Source organism: Salmo salar, chromosome ssa09 (genome assembly GCF_905237065.1).
Source record: "Salmo salar chromosome ssa09, Ssal_v3.1, whole genome shotgun sequence".
Taxonomy (NCBI): domain Eukaryota; kingdom Metazoa; phylum Chordata; class Actinopteri; order Salmoniformes; family Salmonidae; genus Salmo; species Salmo salar.
This window is the reverse complement of record NC_059450.1, coordinates 25281232-25303536: the sequence shown is the minus strand read 5'-3', so window position 1 is coordinate 25303536 and position 22305 is coordinate 25281232. Positions and strand designations below refer to the sequence as shown.

Below are 22305 nucleotides of genomic sequence, written 5' to 3'. Positions count from 1 at the left end.
TATCTGTCTGTTCCTCAGTTTGATCCCTGTGTCAGCATTATTGTTGTTATGTTTCCCCTGTCCAGACGCTGTCCTTGTTTGTTTCATGTCAGTTATTTATTTAATGTTCACTCCCTGTACTTGCTTCTCGTCTCTCAGTGTCTGTCCTTACACTGAATAAACACAAACTCACAAGCGCACAAAGAATTATATACACAACAATGCCCCATTACTTATCGCTCAAACTAACCAGCATGTTTTCAAGTGGGGCATACAATGTCAATTAATTTATGATTCTAAAATCTTGTGAATGTTTTCATACATGTTTTGGGCTCTCTACACTTTATTGCTTGCAATGTTTCGACCAGAACACATCAAACATGTTTACTTGCCTAAGTCAATCGATATCACATACAGCATCTCAGAATGTAAACTCATCATTGGATAATACTGAGCGGGGAACTTGTCTCACCTGTAACCTTGTTACAGCATTTTTGATAGACAATCGTGATTTTCACATCAACATGAAAAGAGTCTATTCAACCACACTGCAACTTCTGATTTTATGAGACACCACTGCTTTTCACCGCTGCAATGATCTGACCAGTGAATTACAGTAGGCCTATTGTGAAGCTTCAGTCCAACAATGAGGGTACTCAGCAGCTAATATGATAACATTGATAGCATTATTTGTTTTTGAATAATTGTTTTATTTTTCAGAAATGGATACTCAAGTGGCATCAGCGCAGGGGTAACTTGACAATGGAAAATATGATCACAGTATGATTGTATATCAAAGATGATAATAATAACAATCACATTTCTCCGGATGATACATTTTGAAAACTACACTCCCTTACCTACTGTAGACTTCAAGGCAAATTTCGAGTCAAATCTCCAGATCAATAGAGTGGATCACTTAACAGGCAGCTGTGGAAGCTGGTTCCTTTGGGAATTCTTGCCAGGAAGAACTTGCAATAATCTCCTCCTGGGCTTTAGTATCTCTAAAGAACTCTGATACCCTGGTCAGACAGGGAGGGAGGGACGATCATCTGAAATATTTTGATAATGTTATATCCCGATAATATTCACAATATATGTGAACAAAACATGGAAATCCTCTCTAATACCTGATTACCTAATGAGAGATATTCTGAGGCTTTATTTGTATTTTATTTTACTTAACATTTATTTAAATAGGCAAGTTGTCACAGTATCTAACGAAGGTGGCGCCCCTCCTCGGTCGGGCGGCGCTCGGCGGTCGTCGTCGCCGGCCTATTAGCTGCCACCGATCGTTGTTTCTGTGTCTTTTGGTTTTGTCTGTCTGTCTATCTCGCACCTGTTTTGTGTTTGTCATTAGTGGGGGGTTATTTAGTGTGTATTTTCAGTTGAGGTTCTCGTGCGGGATTGTTTATTGTCCACTCAGGACAGTTGTGATTGTAAATTGTTATTGTCGATTATTATTGCCGGGCTGCGCCCCGTGCGCTTTTTGTTTCCAGTGCGCTTATTTTGGGAAGGTGTTTTTCCCCTGGCAGACTTCGCCACGCGCCTGGTGCCCTACGGCTATTGCGTGTTACTAATATTATTAAAACACAGTTGCTCCGGCCCTCTGTCTCCTGATTCCACATCTCCACTGGTCCTAGACAGCCGTGACAGAATCCCGCACCCAATATGGAGTCAGCAGGAGCAGAAGCGCCGTCCATGGCTAAGCAGGTCTCTCAACACGCCAGCCTCCTCCACCGCCTAGGCTCGGCCATGGACCAGGTGTTGGCCCGGTTGGAGAACTGGGAGAGAGGTGCTTCCCCAGCTGGACCAGCTCCGGTCCCTCACCCTGCGCCCCTACACACACCCCCTGAAGCGGTCGCCGGTGGTATCCGGATTACTCCTCCCCGGGAGTTCGATGGGACGGCCGCTGGGTGCAAGGGGTTCTTGCTCCAATTGGAACTATACCTGGCGACCGTCCGCCCCCCCCCCTCCGACGAAGAGAGGGTGAGCGTCCTCGTCTCCTGTCTCACGGGTCGAGCCCTGGAATGGGCCAATGCGGTCTGGGATGGCCGCTTCCGGGCGGTTTTCGATCATCCCCCGGAGGGCAGGGCGGCGGGTGAGCGGCTATTCCACTTGAGACAGGAGACGAGGAGCGCTCAGGATTTCGCCCTAGAATTCCGGACTCTCGCCGCTGGATCGGGGTGGAACGAGCGGGCCTTGATAGACCACTATAGGTGTAGCCTTCGCGAGGACGTCCGCCGGGAGCTGGCCTGTAGGGACAACGCCTCCACCCTAGACCAACTGGTGGATTTGTCCATTAGACTGGACAACCTGCTGGCTTCCCGGGGACGTTCCAGTCGGGGCCTGTTCGTTCCGCCTCCCAGTCCCCCCGCTCCACAGCCCATGGAGATAGGGGGGACTGCGTCGAGGAGGACCGGAGGGGGGGGGTCTCTCCTGCACCCGATGTGGACGCAGCGGACACACTGTGGACCGGTGCTGGAGTGGTCCCCCCGGGAGTTCGGAGGGCAGGCAGAGCGCTACTTCGAACCCCCAGGTGAGTCCGCACCAGCCACACCCAGAGCCCCCTGTCGACCACATGTACACCTCTGTTTGTTTTCCTGATTTTTCCCCTCACTTCCAGTATAAGGCACTAGTCGATTCAGGTGCAGCTGGGAGTTTTATGGACCGTGGGTTAGCGAAGAGGTTAGGGATTCCCCTGGTTCAGCTGGACCACCCCTTCCCTGTGCACGCCCTAGATAGTCGACCGCTAGGGTCAGGCCAAGTAGGGGAGGTCACAGTGCCACTGGTTATGCAGACGTGGGGGGGTCATGAGGAACGTATCAGCCTGTTCCTCATTGACTCCCCAGCGTTTCCGGTGGTACTGGGAATCCCCTGGCTAGCCACGCACAACCCGCAGATTTCGTGGAGACAGAGGGCTCTTACGGGGTGGTCGAGGGAGTGCTCAGGTAGCTGCATAGGAGTTTCCATCGGTGCGACTACGGTGGAGAGTCCAGACCAAGTCTCCACCGTGCACATTCCCTCAGAGTATGCCGATTTGGCTATCGCCTTCAGTAAGACGAAGGCGACTCTATTACCCCCCCATCGACGAGGGGATTGTGCGATAAACCTCCAGGCCGACACGGTTCTTCCTAGGAGTCATGTGTATCCTCTGTCTCAGGAGGAGACAGTGGCTATGGATACATACGTCACTGAGTCCTTGAGACAGGGATACATTCGGCCATCTAAGTCCCCCCGTCTCCTCAAGCTTTTTTTCGTGAAGAAGAAGGAGGGAGGTCTGCGCCCGTGCATTGACTATAGAGGTCTAAATGCTATCACAGTGGGTTTCAGTTACCCGCTACCTCTCATTGCTACGGCAGTGGAGTCATTTCACGGGGCGCGCTTCTTCACGAAATTAAATCTCAGGAGCGCATATAACCTGGTGCGTATCCGAGATGGAGACGAGTGGAAAACCGCATTTAGTACCACATCGGGCCATTATGAGTACCTCGTCATGCCGTATGGGTTAAAGAACGCTCCCGCTGTCTTCCAATCCTTTGTGGACGAGGTCCTTCGGGACATGCTTGGGCAGGGTGTGGTGGTGTACATCGATGACATCCTGATTTGCTCCGCCACACGCGCCGAGCATGTGTCCCTCGTGCGTAAAGTGCTTGGGCGGCTGCTGGAGCATAACCTATACGTCAAGGCTGAGAAATGCGAGTTCTTCAAACGAGCCGTCTCATTTCTAGGATATCGCATTTCCACCTCGGGGGTAGAGGTGGAGTGTGACCGCGTGACGGCTGTGCGTAATTGGCCAACCCCAACCACTGTGAAGGAGGTGCAGCGGTTCTTGGGGTTCGCTAATTATTATCGGAGGTTTATCCGGGGTTTTGGCCAGGTGGCGGCTCCCATTACCTCACTGATGAAGGGGGGGCCGGTGCGGCTACGATGGTCAGCAAAGCGGACAGAGCCTTCCATCGTCTGAAGGTTCTGTTTACCAATGCACCTGTCCTGGCGCATCCGGACCCCTCCTTGCCATTCATAGTGGAGGTGGACGCGTCCGAGGCTGGGATAGGAGCTGTGCTATCGCAGCGCTCGGGCGTTCCTCCGAAGCTCCGCCCATGTGCCTTCTTTTCTAAGAAGCTGAGCCCGGCGGAGCGCAACTATGATGTGGGGGACCGGGAGCTGTTAGCCGTGGTCAGGGCTTTGACGGTGTGGAGACATTGGCTTGAGGGGGCACGTCACCCTTTTCTCATCTGGACCGACCACCGTAACCTGGAGTATATTCGGGCAGCGAGGAGGCTTAATCCCCGTCAGGCAAGGTGGGCCATGTTTTTTACGAGGTTTCACTTTACCCTCTCGTACATTCCAGGTTCCCGGAACCGGAAGGCTGACGCACTGTCGCGTCTCTACGACACCGAGGAGCGGACCATCGATCCCACTCCCATACTTCCCGCCTCCTGTCTGGTGGCACCGGTATGGGAGGTGGATGCGGACATCGAGCGGGCGGGTCGGTCAGAACCCACTCCTCCTCAATGTCCCGTGGGCCTGAAATACGTTCCGCTTGGTGTTCGCGATCGCCTGATCCGATGGTCCCACGCTCTACCCTCCTCGGGTCATCCTGGGGTGGAACGGACAGTGCGGGGCCTGAAGGGAAGGTACTGGTGGCCCACCTTGGCTGAGGATGTTCGGCGTTATGTCTCTTCCTGTTCGGTATGCGCTCAGTGCAAGGCTCCTAGGCACCTGCCTCGAGGGAAATTACAGCCCCTCCCCGTTCCACAGTGGCCTTGGTCTCACCTCTCGGTGGATTTCCTCACGGATCTCCCGCCGTCCCAGGGAAATACGGCAATCCTGGTCGTTGTGGACAGGTTCTCTAAGTCCTGCCGTCTGCTCCCTTTGCCCGGTCTTCCTACGGCCCTGCAAACCGCGGAGGCCCTGTTCACCCATGTCTTCCGGCACTATGGGGTGCCCGAGGACATCGTATCTGATCGGGGTCCCCAGTTCACGTCCAGGGTGTGGAGATCGTTTATGGAGAGGCTGGGGGTCTCGGTCAGCTTGACCTCGGGGTTCCACCCCGAGAGTAATGGGCAGGTGGAGCGCATTAACCAGGATGTGGGCAGGTTCCTGCGGTCGTATTGCCGGGACCGGCCAGGGGAGTGGGCGCAGTTCGTGCCATGGGCCGAGATGGCCCAGAACTCTCAGCGCCACTCCTCTACCAACCTATCACCCTTCCAGGTGGTATTGGGGTATCAGCCGGTCCTGGTGCCATGGCAACAGAGCCAGACGGAGGCTCCTGCGGTGGAGGCATGGGTGAAGCGCTCTCAGGAGACCTGGAATGGTGTCCAGGAGTGCCTAAGGAGGGCTGGTGAACGTCACAAGGAGAGCGCTGACCGCCACCGCAGTGACGCCCCGTGTATAATCCGGGGGACAGAGTCTGGCTCTCGACCCGGAACCTGCCTCTCCGCCTGCCCTGCCGGAAGCTGGGTCCGCGGTTTGTGGGGCCGTTCAAAGTCCTGAGGAGGATAAACGAGGTGTGTTACAGGTTACAACTCCCTTCATATTACCGTATTAACCCCTCGTTTCATGTGTCTCTCCTCAGGCCGGTGGGAGCTGGTCCACTGCAGGACGATGAGGTGCTGGAGGTCCCCCCGCCCCCCCTGGACATCGGGGGGGCCCCGGCGTACACAGTCCGAGCCATCCTGGACTCCCGACGTCGGGTCGGGGGCCTGCAGTACCTCGTGGACTGGGAGGGGTACGGTCCGGAGGAGAGGTGCTGGGTTCCGGCGGCGGACATTCTAGATCCACCTATGCTACAAGAATTCCACCGTCGCCGTCCGGATCGGCCGGCGCCTCGCCCTCCGGCTGGGGCCGCGCGTCAGGGTAGGGGTACTGTCACAGTATCTAACGAAGGTGGCGCCCCTCCTCGGTCGGGCGGCGCTCGGCGGTCGTCGTCGCCGGCCTATTAGCTGCCACCGATCGTTGTTTCTGTGTCTTTTGGTTTTGTCTGTCTGTCTATCTCGCACCTGTTTTGTGTTTGTCATTAGTGGGGGGTTATTTAGTGTGTATTTTCAGTTGGGGTTCTCGTGCGGGATTGTTTATTGTCCACTCAGGACAGTTGTGATTGTAAATTGTTATTGTCGATTATTATTGCCGGGCTGCGCCCCGTGCGCTTTTTGTTTCCAGTGCGCTTATTTTGGGAAGGTGTTTTTCCCCTGGCAGACTTCGCCACGCGCCTGGTGTCCTACGGCTATTGCGTGTTACTAATATTATTAAAACACAGTTGCTCCGGCCCTCTGTCTCCTGATTCCACATCTCCACTGGTCCTGACACAAGTCAGTTAAAAACAAATTCTTATTTACAATGACGGCCTACCAAAAGGCAAAAGACCTCCTGCGGGACGGGTCTGGGATAAAAAGAAATGTAATAAATAAGATAGAAATATAGGACAAAACACATCACGACAAGAGAGACAACACAACACTCATAAAGAGAGACCTAAGACAACAACATAGCAAGGCAGCAACACATGACAACACAGCATGGTAGCAACATAACAACAAAATGGTAGCAACACAACATGGTAGTAGCACAAAACATGGTACAAACATTATTGGACACAGACAACAGCACAAAGGGCAAGAAGGTAGAGACAACAATACATCACGCAAAGCAGCCACAGCTGTCAGTAAGAGTGTCCATGATGAGTCTTTGAATGAAGAGATTGAGATAAAACTGTCCAGTTTGAGTGTTTGTTGCAGCTTGTTCCACTCGCTAGCTGCAGCGAACTGAAAAGAGGAGTGACCCAGGGATGTGTGTGCTTTGGGGACCTTTAACAGAATGTGACTGGCAGAACGGGTGTTGTATGTGGAGGATGAGGGCTGCAGTCGATATCTCAGATAGGGGGGAGTGAGGCCTAAGAGGGTTTTATAAATAAGCATCAACCAGTGGGTTGCAACCTTTTGAGAACTGTGGTGGTTTACCTTGAACTAAATATGCTCTTATTATTTTTCTCTTTTTATTCTTTATTTTGAGTAGGGTCCGGACGAAGGCTGAAGGGACCAGAGCCTGCCACGGTGGATGATTCAGTGAGTGGCTCTACTGATATGGCAAACCTATTGTTTGCATTGGTGGACATCATGTGAATACTAAAGACTATGGGAAAGAGACCCAACTCATTTGAATGAATCTCCATATAGTAACAAAAGGATCTTACTTTTAACATATTTTTGTTGTAGATATGTGAAGAGCCATCTGAGTTTATAGAGGGGGAGAGACCTCGCCCTCAAGGATCCTCCCCTGTAGATGAATACCCTGAGACTGACAGATACAAGGACAGTGATAAACAGGTACAATGCTGTATATTTCATCCAACCATCATGTTGACTTGCAGTGTGAATTTTGTCAGAACGTCTGATTTCTTTAACATTAATTTTAGGGTGGAGGTGGGAGTGGCAAAAAAGGAAAGAGAGGTTTTGGGTCCCTGTTTGAAAAGCGTTCCCCTGCCAAGATGAGTCAACTGGAGGTCAGACAAGTCTGCATTAATCTTTAACTCATGGAGAAGCATGGCTTCAGGTTTTCATTGGTGGTACATAACATGTTGGTATTTCAACATTTCTCATGTTTTTCTTTCATTCTTTTTTTTTCGTGTAAACTCAGAGCCCAGAGTCAGGAGTGATTGTGAAAATGGCAAAAGAGACATGTGCCGAGGGCCTCGTTGTAAGTGGAGGGAAGGAGGGAATCTTCATCAAGGAAGTGAGGCCAGAGTCACCAGCCTCAAAGCTTCTTAGTGTACATGAGGGTAAGCAGACAACCAGCTCATACCATGTTCTTTCAGAAGCTGAACAACAAAAGTAGCCTATAGACCAAAAAGTTAACCTGAAAGCAAAGGACATATCGGTGAAATGTGGAGTGAAATAGGTTAAATGTGAAGTAATGGAGCCAAGATTGTTTTTGCTATCCAGGGTAAGAGACTCCCACATTTTTGGCTTTGAATGATCGTATATGCTAGAGTTCTACAGTTCAAATGTTGATTTATTGGTCTTTCTATGTCTTCCTTTTGTTCATTCAGGTGATCAGATACTCAGTGCCACTGTGTATTTTGACAATGTTACATATGAAGATGCTCTACAGATATTGGAACATGCCCAGCCTTACAAGATGGAGTTACTTCTGAAACGCAAACCAATAAAGACATCCACCCTTGAGAGTGAACCAGCCCTTGAAATCATTCAAGTAACTATCACTATGTTCTTTTTCTGGATATGTAGAGTAGTGTTATGTCTTTGGCTCTTTTTCTCATTCAGCAATCAATCAGCTATTCACTTTTTGTTATCCTACAGGTGGAAGAAGGTTCCTCTCCGGAAATGAGGGGACATTCAAAGACAAAACGGCATGGTGACCGAATCTCTTGGCCCAAGTTCCCCTCCTTCAGCAAAAGTCAAAAGTCCCATTTTAAGAGGTCTCACAGTACTTCAGAGGCAGATGATAAGAGGAAGCTGGAGCTTAGCCCTACAACAAGTGACACAGAGTCGCCAATAAAATCTCAGGAGGCTGTCAAGGGCAAGACAAAAAAGCACAAGATAAAGTTATCAAGCATGAAGATGAAGGGCCGCAAGAGCATGTCTGTTGAACAGCCGGACCAGGACACAGACATACTAACTGTAGAACATGTAGAGGGTATGGAAAACCAACAGAGTCAAGATGACATACACTCACCGGATGGTCTAGAGAGCGCATCAGTAGATACATCTCAAGTATATGTGTTAGAATCAGAATCTGAAAAAATGGAATCCACCAAGATAAGAAATGAATGCATTCTTCCAGACCTGGCAGGCTCTGAAACTAAACAACACAAGGTAGAACTCATTAGTCTGGACAAAACTTTGAAAACCACAGACATAACAGTTGCTCTTGCTGATCAAGAAAGTCCCTCAACCAAGAAATCTCCAGAGGGAAAGAAAAAGAAGAAAGAGAATAAAGAGAGGTCAGAACTAAAGTTTACATTCAAGGGAAATGAGAAAAAAGACAAACACAAGCAAAACATACCAGTAAAATTATCACTAAAAAGCCTGAAGACACCAAGAGAAGATATGATAACATCTGATCTGTCTGCACATGACAATACATTGCTGAGCCCAACTGTAGTATCACATACTGAGCTGGAGGAGTGTCAACTCCCAATTGATATCAACACTCAAGTAATCATCAATGAGAGTTCAGGGAAAACCCTCCCCTCCACTGATATGGAAATGAGCATGCCAAAAGTAGACATCTGCCTTGACATGTCAGATATAGGACTTATCAGGAAATCCCCTCAGATTGGACAAGAACAACACTTGAAAGAAACATATGTTAAAACTGATGTGAATGCACAGGAAATTAGCATACATGCTAAGGTCATCAGTATTACAATGGAACCTGACTCGCAGATGGAAATACAAGCTTCAAAGTTACCTACAGAGAGAAGCATTGATGATGTTTTAGCACAAATTGGTACAAGATCTGCTCCCAAATTCAAACTGCAGAGGGTGGACCCTGCTGACTTTGTTATTGACAAACCCATAAAAATGACAGACGTGAAGATTGTAGAAATGGACGTGAAAGGCCTTACAGTTGAGGATAAGGGGTTAAAGATACTTCCAAGCCGTGAGGATATTGAGATCCCAGGCATAGAAGATGCATCGTTAACTAGCACCAAGGCCCCAGTGATAAAACAGCCTAAAACAGCATTCACTCTTCCTGTTGAAGAAATCCAGGCGCAGACTGTACAGATGGTTATAGACGTTGATAGAGTTAAAGAGGCTGTCTCCAAATTGCCAGGGTTCAAGCTGCCGAAGGGTGACATTGCAGGCCTGCCTGCTCATCAACAAATCACAATGACAGACGTGAATGCAGAAAGAGTAGATGCCACCCTATCTAAAATCACAGACATAAAGGCACAGTTGGACACGTATGTCAAAAAGACTGACATAAATGCTTTACCAGAAAAGTTGAGCAGGAGCTCAGTTACCACATTCAAATTGCCAAAGACACACATTTTTGATCTAGGTGCTCATGAACCTATTACTATGACAAAAATAGACCATACAAAAACAAAACAGGAAGCTGGAAAGACCAATGAGGATGAAATCCAAATTGAACTCCATAAACGAGAGAACGTAGAGAAAGCTGGAATGGAAACTATACAACAAAAAGGAACTCCCAACAAAGTGGAAAAGGAAAAAGAGACTGGTGAAATTCTGGAGCCTAAGTTTGCAGTACCAGTACCTGAGGGGCCAACCATCACATCTGAGGAGAGAAATCGTATACCTGCCACTTACACTAAAGGATTAGATAAGAAGTCAAAGAAAGCAAATATTTCAATGCCTAGGTTTGGAATAACACAAACGGATATTAGATTCCCAGACATTGGGATTGGACTACCAAAAAGAGACCCCTCGGTGGAAAAGAAGGATGAGGTCAAAGATGAAAGCAATGCATTGCACCTTGAAATGAAAATGTCAGAGGCTGAAATTAAACTCAGCAAAGTACCAGATTCTGAATATTCCACTATCAAAACTCAAACACCTACAATACGAACTTTAAGCTCAGAAACAATGCCAGAGGTACCTTCATCTGACATTAAAGGAGCAGTTATGGGCATTGATGTCCAATCAGTTGATGTTGAAGTACCCTCCGTTGAAGTTGAAATACCAGAAACAGTTTATAAAGATATTGATGTGAAAATGAAAAAACGACAGATGTCATTCCCCAAATTTGGAGTTAAAGCCCCAGAGATTGATGTTAGTGTGCTAAAACCAGACATCTCTCTTCCCGAGGGAAACATGGAGGTCAAATTGCCTGAGGTGGAAATTGAAGTTCCAGAGCTTCAAGTGGAAGTGAAAGATACTGTAGAGTCCCCATCAAGATTTAAAATCCCAACTTTAAAATTCCCTAAATTTGGAGCAGTTTCTCCAATCGTCACAGTAGAGTTACCTGATGGAACTGAAAGACCAGAACCCAAGCTGTCAATATCAGGAAAAGTACATGCAGTTGACTTTGAAAAACAGAGTGATTTAAAGAAATCTAGTGTTAAGATTCCATCTATAGATGTGGATGTGAAGACTAAAGGACTTGAACTGGAGGGACAAGGAAGCAAGTTTAAACTGCCAAATCAGGGAATTTCATTACCAAAAGTAAAATGTCCTGAGATAGATTTAGGTCTATCGAAGAAAGACATAGATGTCACTTTACCAGAGACCAACGTGGAGATCCAACCACCTGATGTTGAACTCAAAGTGTCTTCTGGTGAAGTTGAAATGCCTGAGCAAGCTGCTACAGAGATTGATGTGAAAGTGAAAAAGCCACGGATTTCATTTCCAGGGCTTGGATTTTCAAAACCAGAAGTATGTGAGGTTGATGTCAGTCTTCCAAAGGTGGATATTTCTCTTCCAGAAGGAAATGTGGGGGTCAAAAAGTCAGAGGTGGAAATGACAGCTCCAGAGATTCAAGTTGAAGTGAAACATGATATTGAGCTTGAGGGACAAGGAAGTAAGTTCAAACTACCCAAATTTGGAATCTCAATGCCAAAGGTAAAAGGTCCTGAGATTGATTTAAGTTTATCAAAGAAAGTCATAGATGTCACTTTACCAGAGGACAAAGTGGAGGTCCAACCATCTGATGTTGAAATCGAAGTGCCTTCTGGTCAAGTTCAAATGCCAGAGGGAGCTGCTACAGAGATTGATGTGAAAATGAAGAAGCCCCGAATGTCATTTGGATGGTTTTCAAAACCAGAAGTGAAACCACCGGAGGTTGATGTCAGTCTTCTAAAGGTGGGCATTTCGCTTCCAGAAGGAAAGGTGGAATTCAAAGAGCCAGAGGTGGAATTTAAAGCTCCAGAGAGTCAAGTTGAAGTGAAACATGATATTGAGCTTCATGGACAAGGAAGTATGTTCAAACTGCCAACATCTGTAATCTCATTGCCGAAAGTTAAAGGTCCTGAAATAGATTTAAGTTGGTCAAAAACAGATGTAGATGTCGAACTACCTGATGTTGAAGTCAAAGTGCCCTCCTTTGATGTTGAAATACCAGAAGTAGTTTCAAAAGACATTGATGTGAAAATGAAAAAGACACAAATGTCATTCCCCGAATTTGGATTTACAGAAGTGAAAGCACCTGCGCTTGATGTCAGTCTTCCAAAGGTAGACATTTCTCTTCCAGAGGGAAAGGTGGAGGTCAAAGAGTCAGAGGTGGAAATTAAAGCTCCAAAAATTCAAGTTGAAATGAAACATGGTATTGAGCTACAGGGACAAAGAAGTAAGTTCAAACTACCTAAATTTGGAGTCTCATTGCCGAAGGTTAAAAGTTCTGAAATTGACTTAAGTGTGTCAAAAGCAGATGTAGATGTCGACTTACCAGAGAGAAGAGCAGCTCTCCAACTACCTGATGTTGAAGTCGGAGTGTCCTCTGTTAAAGTTGAAAAACCAGAAGCCGTTTCTAAAGATATTGATATGAAAATGAAAATGCCCAGAATGTCTTTCCCCAAATTTGGATTTTCAAAACCAGAAGTGAAAGCACCTGAGGTTGATGTCAGTCTTCCAGAGGTGGATATTTCTCTTCCAGAGGAAAAGGTGGAGGTCAAAGAGCCTGAGATTAAAATTGAAGCTCCAGAGATTCAAGTCGAGGTGAAAGATACCATAGGCTCCCCCACAAGATTCAAAATGCCAACTTTAAAATTCCCTCAATTTGGAGCAGCTGCTCCAAACATCACAGTAGAGGTACCTGATGTGGACAAGGACATCAAGGTTCATGGATCTGAAATTCCAGAGCCCAGGCTGATAATGTCAGCAATTAACATTGAAAAGCCAAGTGTTGATCTTAAAGGCCCATCTATAGATCTGGATGTGAAGAGCAAAAGACTTGACATTGTCACTTTACCAGAGGCCAGCGTAGAGGTCCAACCACCTACCACTGAACTCAAAGTGCCTTCTGGTAAAGGTGAAATTCCTGAAGGAGTTGCTACAGAAATTGATGTAAAAATGAAAAAGCCACGGATGTCATTTGGATGGTTTTCAAAATCAGAAGTGAAAGCACCGGAGGTTGATGTCAGTCTTCCAAAGGGGGATATTTCTCTTCCAGAGGTAAAGGTGGAGGTCAAAGAGTCAGAGGTGGAAATTAAAGCTCCAGAAATTCAAGTTGAAATGAAACATGGAATTGAGCTTGAGGGACAAGGAAGTAAGTTCAAACTACCTAAATTTGGAATCTCATTGCCGAAGGTTAAAGGTCCTGAATTTGACTTAAGTATCTCAAAGACAGATGTAGATGTCAACTTACCAGAGAGAAGAGCAGACCAACTACCTGATGTTGAAGTAGGAGTGCCCTCTGTTGAAGTTGAAATACCAGAAGCAGTTTCTAAAGATATTGATGTGAAAATGAAAAAGCCCCGAATGTCATTCCCCAAATTTGGATTTTCAAAACCAGAAGTGAAAGTACCTGAGGTTGATGTCAGTCTTCCAGAGGTGGATATATCTCTTCCAGAAGAAAAGGTGGAGGTCAAAGAGCCTGAGGTGGAAATTGAAGCTCCAGAGATTCAAGTCGAGGTGAAAGATACCGTAGGCTCCCCCTCAAGATTCAAAATGCCAACTTTAAAATTCCCTCAATTTGGAGCAGCTGCTCCAAACATCACAGTAGAGGTACCTGATGTGGACAAGGACATCAAGGTTCATGGATCTGAAATTCCAGAGCCCAGGCTAACAATGTCAGCAATTAACATTGAAAAGCCAAGTGTTGACCTTAAAGGCCCATCTATAGACCTGGATGTGAAGAGCAAAAGACTTGACATTGTCACTTTACCAGAGGCCAGCGTAGAGGTCCAACTACCTAGCATTGAACTCAAAGTGCCTTCTGGTAAAGGTGAAATTCTTGAAGGAGTTGCTACAGAAATTGATGTAAAAATGAAAAAGCCACGGATGTCATTTGGATGGTTTTCAAAATCAGAAGTGAAAGCACCGGAGGTTGATGTCAGTCTTCCAAAGGGGGATATTTCTCTTCCAGAGGTAAAGGTGGAGGTCAAAGAGTCAGAGGTGGAAATTAAAGCTCCAGAAATTCAAGTTGAAATGAAACATGGAATTGAGCTTGAGGGACAAGGAAGTAAGTTCAAACTACCTAAATTTGGAATCTCATTGCCGAAGGTTAAAGGTCCTGAATTTGACTTAAGTATCTCAAAGACAGATGTAGATGTCAACTTACCAGAGAGAAGAGCAGACCAACTACCTGATGTTGAAGTTGGAGTGTCCTCTGTTGAAGTTGAAATACCAGAAGCAGTTTCTAAAGATATTGATGTGAAAATGAAAAAGCCCCGAATGTCATTCCCCAAATTTGGATTTTCAAAACCAGAAGTGAAAGTACCTGAGGTTGATGTCAGTCTTCCAGAGGTGGATATATCTCTTCCAGAAGAAAAGGTGGAGGTCAAAGAGCCTGAGGTGGAAATTGAAGCTCCAGAGATTCAAGTCGAGGTGAAAGATACCGTAGGCTCCCCCTCAAGATTCAAAATGCCAACTTTAAAATTCCCTCAATTTGGAGCAGCTGCTCCAAACATCACAGTAGAGGTACCTGATGTGGACAAGGACATCAAGGTTCATGGATCTGAAATTCCAGAGCCCAGGCTAACAATGTCAGCAATTAACATTGAAAAGCCAAGTGTTGACCTTAAAGGCCCATCTATAGACCTGGATGTGAAGAGCAAAAGACTTGACATTGTCACTTTACCAGAGGCCAGCGTAGAGGTCCAACTACCTAGCATTGAACTCAAAGTGCCTTCTGGTAAAGGTGAAATTCTTGAAGGAGTTGCTACAGAAATTGATGTAAAAATGAAAAAGCCACGGATGTCATTTGGATGGTTTTCAAAATCAGAAGTGAAAGCACCGGAGGTTGATGTCAGTCTTCCAAAGGGGGATATTTCTCTTCCAGAGGTAAAGGTGGAGGTCAAAGAGTCAGAGGTGGAAATTAAAGCTCCAGAAATTCAAGTTGAAATGAAACATGGAATTGAGCTTGAGGGACAAGGAAGTAAGTTCAAACTACCTAAATTTGGAATCTCATTGCCGAAGGTTAAAGGTCCTGAATTTGACTTAAGTATCTCAAAGACAGATGTAGATGTCAACTTACCAGAGAGAAGAGCAGACCAACTACCTGATGTTGAAGTTGGAGTGTCCTCTGTTGAAGTTGAAATACCAGAAGCAGTTTCTAAAGATATTGATGTGAAAATGAAAAAGCCCCGAATGTCATTCCCCAAATTTGGATTTTCAAAACCAGAAGTGAAAGTACCTGAGGTTGATGTCAGTCTTCCAGAGGTGGATATATCTCTTCCAGAAGAAAAGGTGGAGGTCAAAGAGCCTGAGGTGGAAATTGAAGCTCCAGAGATTCAAGTCGAGGTGAAAGATACCGTAGGCTTCCCCTCAAGATTCAAAATGCCAACTTTAAAATTCCCTCAATTTGGAGCAGCTGCTCCAAACATCACAGTAGAGGTACCTGATGTGGACAAGGACATCAAGGTTCATGGATCTGAAATTCCAGAGCCCAGGCTGACAATGTCAGCAATTAACATTGAAAAGCCAAGTGTTGACCTTAAAGGCCCATCTATAGATCTGGATGTGAAGAGCAAAAGACTTGACATTGTCACTTTACCAGAGGCCAGTGTAGAGGTCCAACTACCTAGCATTGAACTCAAAGTGCCTTCTGGTAAAGGTGAAATTCCTGAAGGAGTTGCTACAGAAATTGATGTGAAAATGAAAAAGCCACGGATGACATTTGGATGGTTTTCAAAATCAGAAGTGAAAGCACCGGAGGTTGATGTCAGTCTTCCAAAGGGGGATATTTCTCTTCCAGAGGTAGAGGTGGAGGTCAAAGAGTCAGAGGTGGAAATTAAAGCTCCAGAAATTCAAGTTGAAATGAAACATGGAATTGAGCTTGAGGGACAAGGAAGTAAGTTCAAACTACCAAAATTTGGAATCTCATTGCCGAAGGTTAAAGGTCCTGAATTTGACTTAAGTATCTCAAAGACAGATGTAGATGTCAACTTACCAGAGAGAAGAGCAGACCTCCAACTACCTGATGTTGAAGTAGGAGTGCCCTCTGTTGAAGTTGAAATACCAGAAGCAGTTTCTAAAGATATTGATGTGAAAATGAAAAAGCCCCGAATGTCTTTCCCCAAATTTGGATTTTCAAAACCAGAAGTGAAAGCACCTGAGGTTGATGTCAGTCTTCCAGAGGTGGATATTTCTCTTCCAGAGGAAAAGGTGGAGGTCAAGGAGACTGAGGTGGAAATTGAAGCTCCAGAGATTCAAGCTGAGGTGAAAGATACTGTTGGCTCCCCCTCAAGATTCAAAATGCCAACTTTAAAATTCCCTCAATTTGGAGCAGCTGCTCCAGTAGAGGTACCTGATGTGGACAAGGACATCAAGGTTCATGGATCTGAAATGCCAGAGCCCAAGCTGACAATGTCAGCCATTAACATTGAAAAGCCAAGTGTTGACCTTAAAGGCCCATCTATAGATGTGGATGTGAAGAGTAAAACACTTGAAATTCTCACTTTACCAGAGGCCAGCGTGGATGGCCAACCACCTAGAATTGAACTCAAAGTGTCTTCTGGTGAAGTTGAAATGCCTGAGGGAGATGCTACAGAGATGGATGTAAAAATGAAGAAGCCACGGATGTCATTTGGATGGTTTTCAAAACCAGAAGTGAAATCACCGGAGGTTAATGTCAGTCTTCCAAAGGCAGACATTTCTCTTCCAGGGGGAAAGGTGGAAGTCAAAGAGCCAGCTGTGGAAATTAAAGCTCCAGAAATTCAAGTTGAAATGAAACATGGAATTGAGCTTCAGGGACAAGGAAGTAAGTTCAAACTACCTAAATTTGGAATCTTATTGCCAAAGGTTAAAGGTCCTGAAATTGGCTTAAGTATCGCAAAGACAGATGTAGACGTCGACTTACCAGAGAGAAGAGCAGCTCTCCAACTACCTGATGTTGAAGTTGGAGTGCCCTCTGTTGAAGTTGAAATACCAGAAGCAGTTTCTAAAGATATTGATGTGAAAATGAAAAAGCCCCGAATGTCATTCCCCAAATTTGGATTTTCAAAACCAGAAGTGAAAGCACCTGAGGTTGATGTCAGTCTTCCAAAGGTGGACATTTCTCTTCCAGAGGGAAAGGTGGAGGTCAAAGAGCCTGAGGTGGAAATTGAAGCTCCAGAGATTCAAGTTGAAATTAAACATGATGTTGAACATGAGGGACAAGGAAGAATATTCAAGCTACCAACATTTGGAATGTCATTGCCAAAGGGTAAGGATCCTGAGATGGATTTAAGTGTATCAAAGAAAGTCATAGAAGTCACCTTACCAGAGGCCAGCGTGGAGGTCCAACCACCTAGCGTTGAACTCAAAGTGCCTTCTGGTGAAATTGAAATACCCGATGGAGCTGCTACAGGAATTGATGTGAAAATGAAAATACCACAGATGTCATTTGGAGGGTTTTCCAAACCAGAAGTGAAACCACCTGAGGTTGATGTCAGTCTTCCAAAGGTGGACATTTCGCTTCCAGAGGGAAATGTGGAGGTCAAAGAGCCTGAGGTGGAAATGAAAGCTCCGGAGAGTCAAGTTGAAATGAAATATGAAGGTTTATCAGTTGATGGAAAACTAGAAACATCAGAGATGGGATTCAAAATGGCAACATTCAAATTCCCTAAATCTGGTGCAACGTCAAAGGTTGTAGTCGATGTCTCTGATAAAGAGAAGGATATTAAAGTGCCTGGGGTAGAAATTATAGATCAACTACTTGGAGCTTCATTACAAATTGATTTACCGGAACACAGGGACACAGTTGACATTAAAGGATCTAGAGAAGTACAGCTACATGATGCTGGATCTAAAAGGCCCTCAGTTAAAGGTGGAATGGCAATAGCCGAAGTGGATGTTCATGAAGTTGAAGTTTCAAAACTGACAATTGATGATAAAGGCCATGGCTCCCCCAGCAAAGGTCAAGGCTCACCCAGTAAAGGTCAAGACTCGCCTAGTAAATTCAAACTTCCAACCTTCAAAATGCCCAGATTGAGCATTTCAAAATCCAAACCTGAGAATGAACATGATGATATAAATCCAAATGTTATTTTGGAGAATTATGAGATTCCAGTGAAACCACAAGGACCAGAGAAATCACCAAAGTTGACTTTGACAACATTTGGGGAGGTATTAAGAAGCATTGATGTTGAATTTGATGTTCCCAAATTGGAGGAAGTGGAAGAGAAGCTCACAGGCTCAAGGGAAGATATAACAGCCTCAGGGAAAACCGAACTAAATGCTCAAACCAGTGTTGAAACCCAGTCTGTGCATAAAGAGGAAGAAGCCAAAGAAAAATCTAAGTTTGGGTGGTTTAAGTTTCCCACATTTGGACTATCTTCTCCTTCAGAATCTGCCAAGATTTTAGAAAAAGACACTGCTGAGAAAGAAGGAAGTGAGAAAAGCCCTGACTCTGTGGAACAGGACATCAGCTTGACCTTTTCAGTACACTCATCGGATGCTTTTGCAGATATTAGTTCAACAGTCACAAGCGAACAATTTGGTCCTTCATTGGCCTCTCCAACCAAAGTCACAGTGAAATGCTCAGACCCTATTGCCACTGAGGTACAGGGTGATGTCATCACCTCCACAGCAAGGACACAATTGATCGCCTTTGAACCCTACTTGGCAGAGAAAGTCACCATTCCAATGTCCTCCGGAGTTTCCTCCTCATCAGTGGACACCCTAAAATTGGAGTCTGGTACACATGTCAGCACATCCAATATACAAGCAATACCAGACACACAGAAGGCCACACTCTTAACAGATTTTGGATTGCAGACAGGGACCGCCGGAGTTTCTTTTGCATCTTGGTCAGTGGACGACACCAACAAAACACAGAGTGATGGGCAAACACTTATTGAGAGGCATGTAGTTAGGGAAATGTCAGGCACTGACAGGGAAACGGTTTTCATAACCCAAAATGTTACACATGTGTTTGGGGCTGAGCCCATCTCAGATGAAACAGCCTCATCTATCAAACAGATGAAAGACACTACGCAGTCTGAGAAAAATGACATTTTTTGATGGGGCTGAATTGGAGTGACTGGGAGGAATACAGTATGATAAATCCCTCCATTGAGGAGTAATATCAGTCATATTATTATTGTGCTCTTATTAATTGTGCTTTAATTTATGACCAAGATTTAATATATACAGTTCAATGTTTTGAGTGTGTACTTAGTACACTATATAAGTACACAAATTGGCATACAAGCCCATGATACAGGTAGCGATGTAAAAGCCAACTTTGTCACTTCAATGTAATTACTACCACTGAGACCAGGTCAATTCCACAGTAACAGAGTGACAGCAGCTAGGTTTCCATCCAATTGGCGACAGATTTTCATGTGAATATTCAAAAATCTGCATAAATAAAATATGTAATTTTCAAAATACATAAATCATCCCTGTATGATGCAATTTGCAGCATACAGGGATGATTTCTATATTTTGAAAGTTAGATATTTTGAAAACTTGATTGCTTACAAGCAAAACATTTTGGGACTATGTCAACAATGAACTAATGAAACAAATACCAAAAGATCGTTTCTGGGTGGAATTTTTCTTTAAGTTTATGCATTAACTCAGAATTATTCAAGTTAGGCATTAACTCCATCAAGGTAAAGGTTAAGGATTGGGACAGGCATAAAACCAAAATATCAAAAACAACTTTATTTCGCTGGATTCAAACATGCAACCTTTGGCAGATGCTTTATACATCATCTCCCAACTTCCTCAGACATAAACGGTCATCCAATACTGACATCTATCGGGTGACTTGCCTCTTCCAAAGTCATAGTGGGTGGACCACACAATAGCATTCAGCCTGGTCTCATAGACTAGACGTAACATAGTAAACGCAATTACGGGATACAAATTAGTTTGGTATGGTTACATAAGACAGAAGGTTACATAAAGCAAAAACGAATGTAAGGTGGCTGGTCGGGGTGGGTGTATAACGGGAAAGTCTAGCAACCGAAAGGTTGTCTGTTTGAATCTTATCATGGACAACGTTTGCATTTTAGCTAATTATCAGCATTGCAACTACTTACTACTTTTGAGCTACTTTGCTACTACTTAGCATGTTAACTAACCCTTCCCTAACCTTAACCTTAACCCTTTAACCTAACTCCTAACCATAACCCTTAATCCCTAACCCCTAGTCTAGCTAACATTAGCCACCTAGCTAACGTTAGCGTTAACCACCTAGCCACCTAGCTAACATTAGCCACAACAAATTGGAATTCTTAACATATCATACCTTTTGCAAATTCATAACATATTGTATGATATGTATCGGATATACATTTACTATGGTAGGTCTACCCCTGAGTTCAGGTTGCAGCATCATGTGACTCCAATTGACTTCAATATGATGGTTTTTATATACAGTAAATATTTGCACATAAAAGCCACCATTTCTCGCATAATTAATTTTACCGACACAAAAAGATCCCACCTGGTCTAGCTTATTTCGTTTTGTCCAAAAAATAAGTTTACTGACAAATTTGCTGTTTCCATCAGGCCTGTTGTGAAAAAAAATTATCTGACGTAGGCTACTTTCTTCGCATAAAATCTGAACATTTTACAAAAATACATTTACTTGAAGAACAGTACAAATGCAAAGTTTTATAACAGAATGAGAGTTTGTGCCTCATTCTGTTACCAGCATTTTCGGTGGTTGTTTCCTGGTTTGCAATTTTTTTTTATAGTTTGCCTAATTTCAGTTTTTGTGACAAAACAAGCATGTACAGTGTGAAATATATTTCCATAACTAAAAATAGAGCATTTTCAGCTGTTTGAGGCTGGTGTACAAAACTGGAAGTATAAGACGCAAAAACGAAACGTAAGAACTGGAAGCATAGAAATAGCGCACATACAACAGATCTACCACTTCTTGCTTTCAAAGAAAAGGACAGATCTATAACTCACATTTCAATGTGAATTTGGTCCCGTTGCCCAAAAAGTTACATAATGCAGCTTTAAAAGTAGTCGTTGTGCATAGAGTTGTATGGTTTGTTTAACTTTGCAATCATTGATTTTGGTTTGACATACATTTTAAAGTAAAATATCTGAGTCTCAGTGTCACTCTGTTACCATGGAATTGCACACCACTGAGACCATTGCTGTTTTTAGACATCTCTGCAAATTGTTATGCTGTACATATAATGAAGAGGAACTTGTTAATCCACTGCCATATGCATTTATGAATGACCTCTGATGTCTGCTCTTTATTCGACTTCTGGGCAGCCATATATAAGATATAAGGTATAAATGATTATGAGTCTGAAAAAATTAATACGTAATGATATACATACAAACCATGCAACATTAATAGAACAAAAACAGAACACATATAAGGAACTATTCAAATCTGTACACTTAATACCATGAAATACATGTTGCTAAAATTGAATGCTTGTAATCACAGTAAAAAGCTGAAAATATATATTGATGCAACTATATTTTGATTATAATGATGTCTAGATTTGATTTGCCATAATGTAAAAGTAATTTAAAAAAAAATCTGAATTTGTGCAAAGTAGAAACATTTTAACGCCTATGTAAATAGTTGATTTATTCATTTATATTGCTGAGTTACTTTGATTGTTGCTCTTATTCTGCACTGATGTAGTCAATGTATTTGCAAAACTATACATAATAAATCTTCTAAAATATTAAGAAGTGCATGTCCTTACTGCAACATGTATCTACATTTAATATCACTCAGATTTCTGTTTCTTTACAGACATGCCATATCCAGCAATGTAGAATTGAGCAAGTTTCTATAGCAGGCTACGGGCCATTGTTGTGGATTATGTAGGCTGGCTAGCTACAGACTATGAGTTATTCAACATCATTTAATTGGTAGGCCCACTCTTGGTGGTATGTGTGCACATTTGACAGTGTGGCTTTAACTACCATAAGACCCTTGCTCAGGCAGGCTTAGTTAGATGTCTAGGAGAGGAGAGGTTTGCAACTATTAGTGAATAAACATGACTAAATGCCTCCCATTTAATGTGGATGGTAGGAACATTTGCAAAGCTGTATGTTTGCTTGAGGAAGTACGTTGAAGTGTTTCAATCATGTTGCATGCAGCAACGGAATGAACTGATGCAGTAGTACTTGAATGCTGTCACTAGAGGTTAGTAGTGTTCTAATCATATGGCTCAGAATGAATTTGGCACTCAGCTGTGTAAGAGCAGTGTCAGTAAAGTTGTCCGTGCCTGAGAGGATGGCAGCAGGGATGACAGTGATA

General features: G+C 44.3%; 1 protein-coding gene across 1 annotated transcript; it reads left to right on the top strand.

The window, feature by feature from the left end:
• The first annotated feature begins 6931 nt into the window (after positions 1 to 6931).
• On the top strand, positions 6932 to 21728 carry LOC106610951 (neuroblast differentiation-associated protein AHNAK). The gene is made up of 6 exons (XM_014210657.2): positions 6932 to 7046; positions 7197 to 7307; positions 7397 to 7483; positions 7618 to 7759; positions 8030 to 8193; positions 8301 to 21728. The coding sequence occupies exons 3-6, from the start codon at positions 7469 to 7471 to the stop codon at positions 19068 to 19070; spliced, it is 11091 nt and encodes a 3696-aa protein (XP_014066132.2). The 5' UTR covers positions 6932 to 7046; positions 7197 to 7307; positions 7397 to 7468; the 3' UTR covers positions 19071 to 21728.
• Positions 21729 to 22305: the final 577 nt, after the last annotated feature.

What these genes read in the sequence shown, in the direction of transcription:
- LOC106610951 (XM_014210657.2), top strand. An exon ending in GCTTCTTAGTGTACATGAGG is followed by an intron (nt 7,760 to 8,029) that starts GTAAGCAGACAA and finishes TTGTTCATTCAG; the next exon opens with GTGATCAGATACTCAGTGCC. An exon ending in CAGCCCTTGAAATCATTCAA is followed by an intron (nt 8,194 to 8,300) that starts GTAACTATCACT and finishes GTTATCCTACAG; the next exon opens with GTGGAAGAAGGTTCCTCTCC.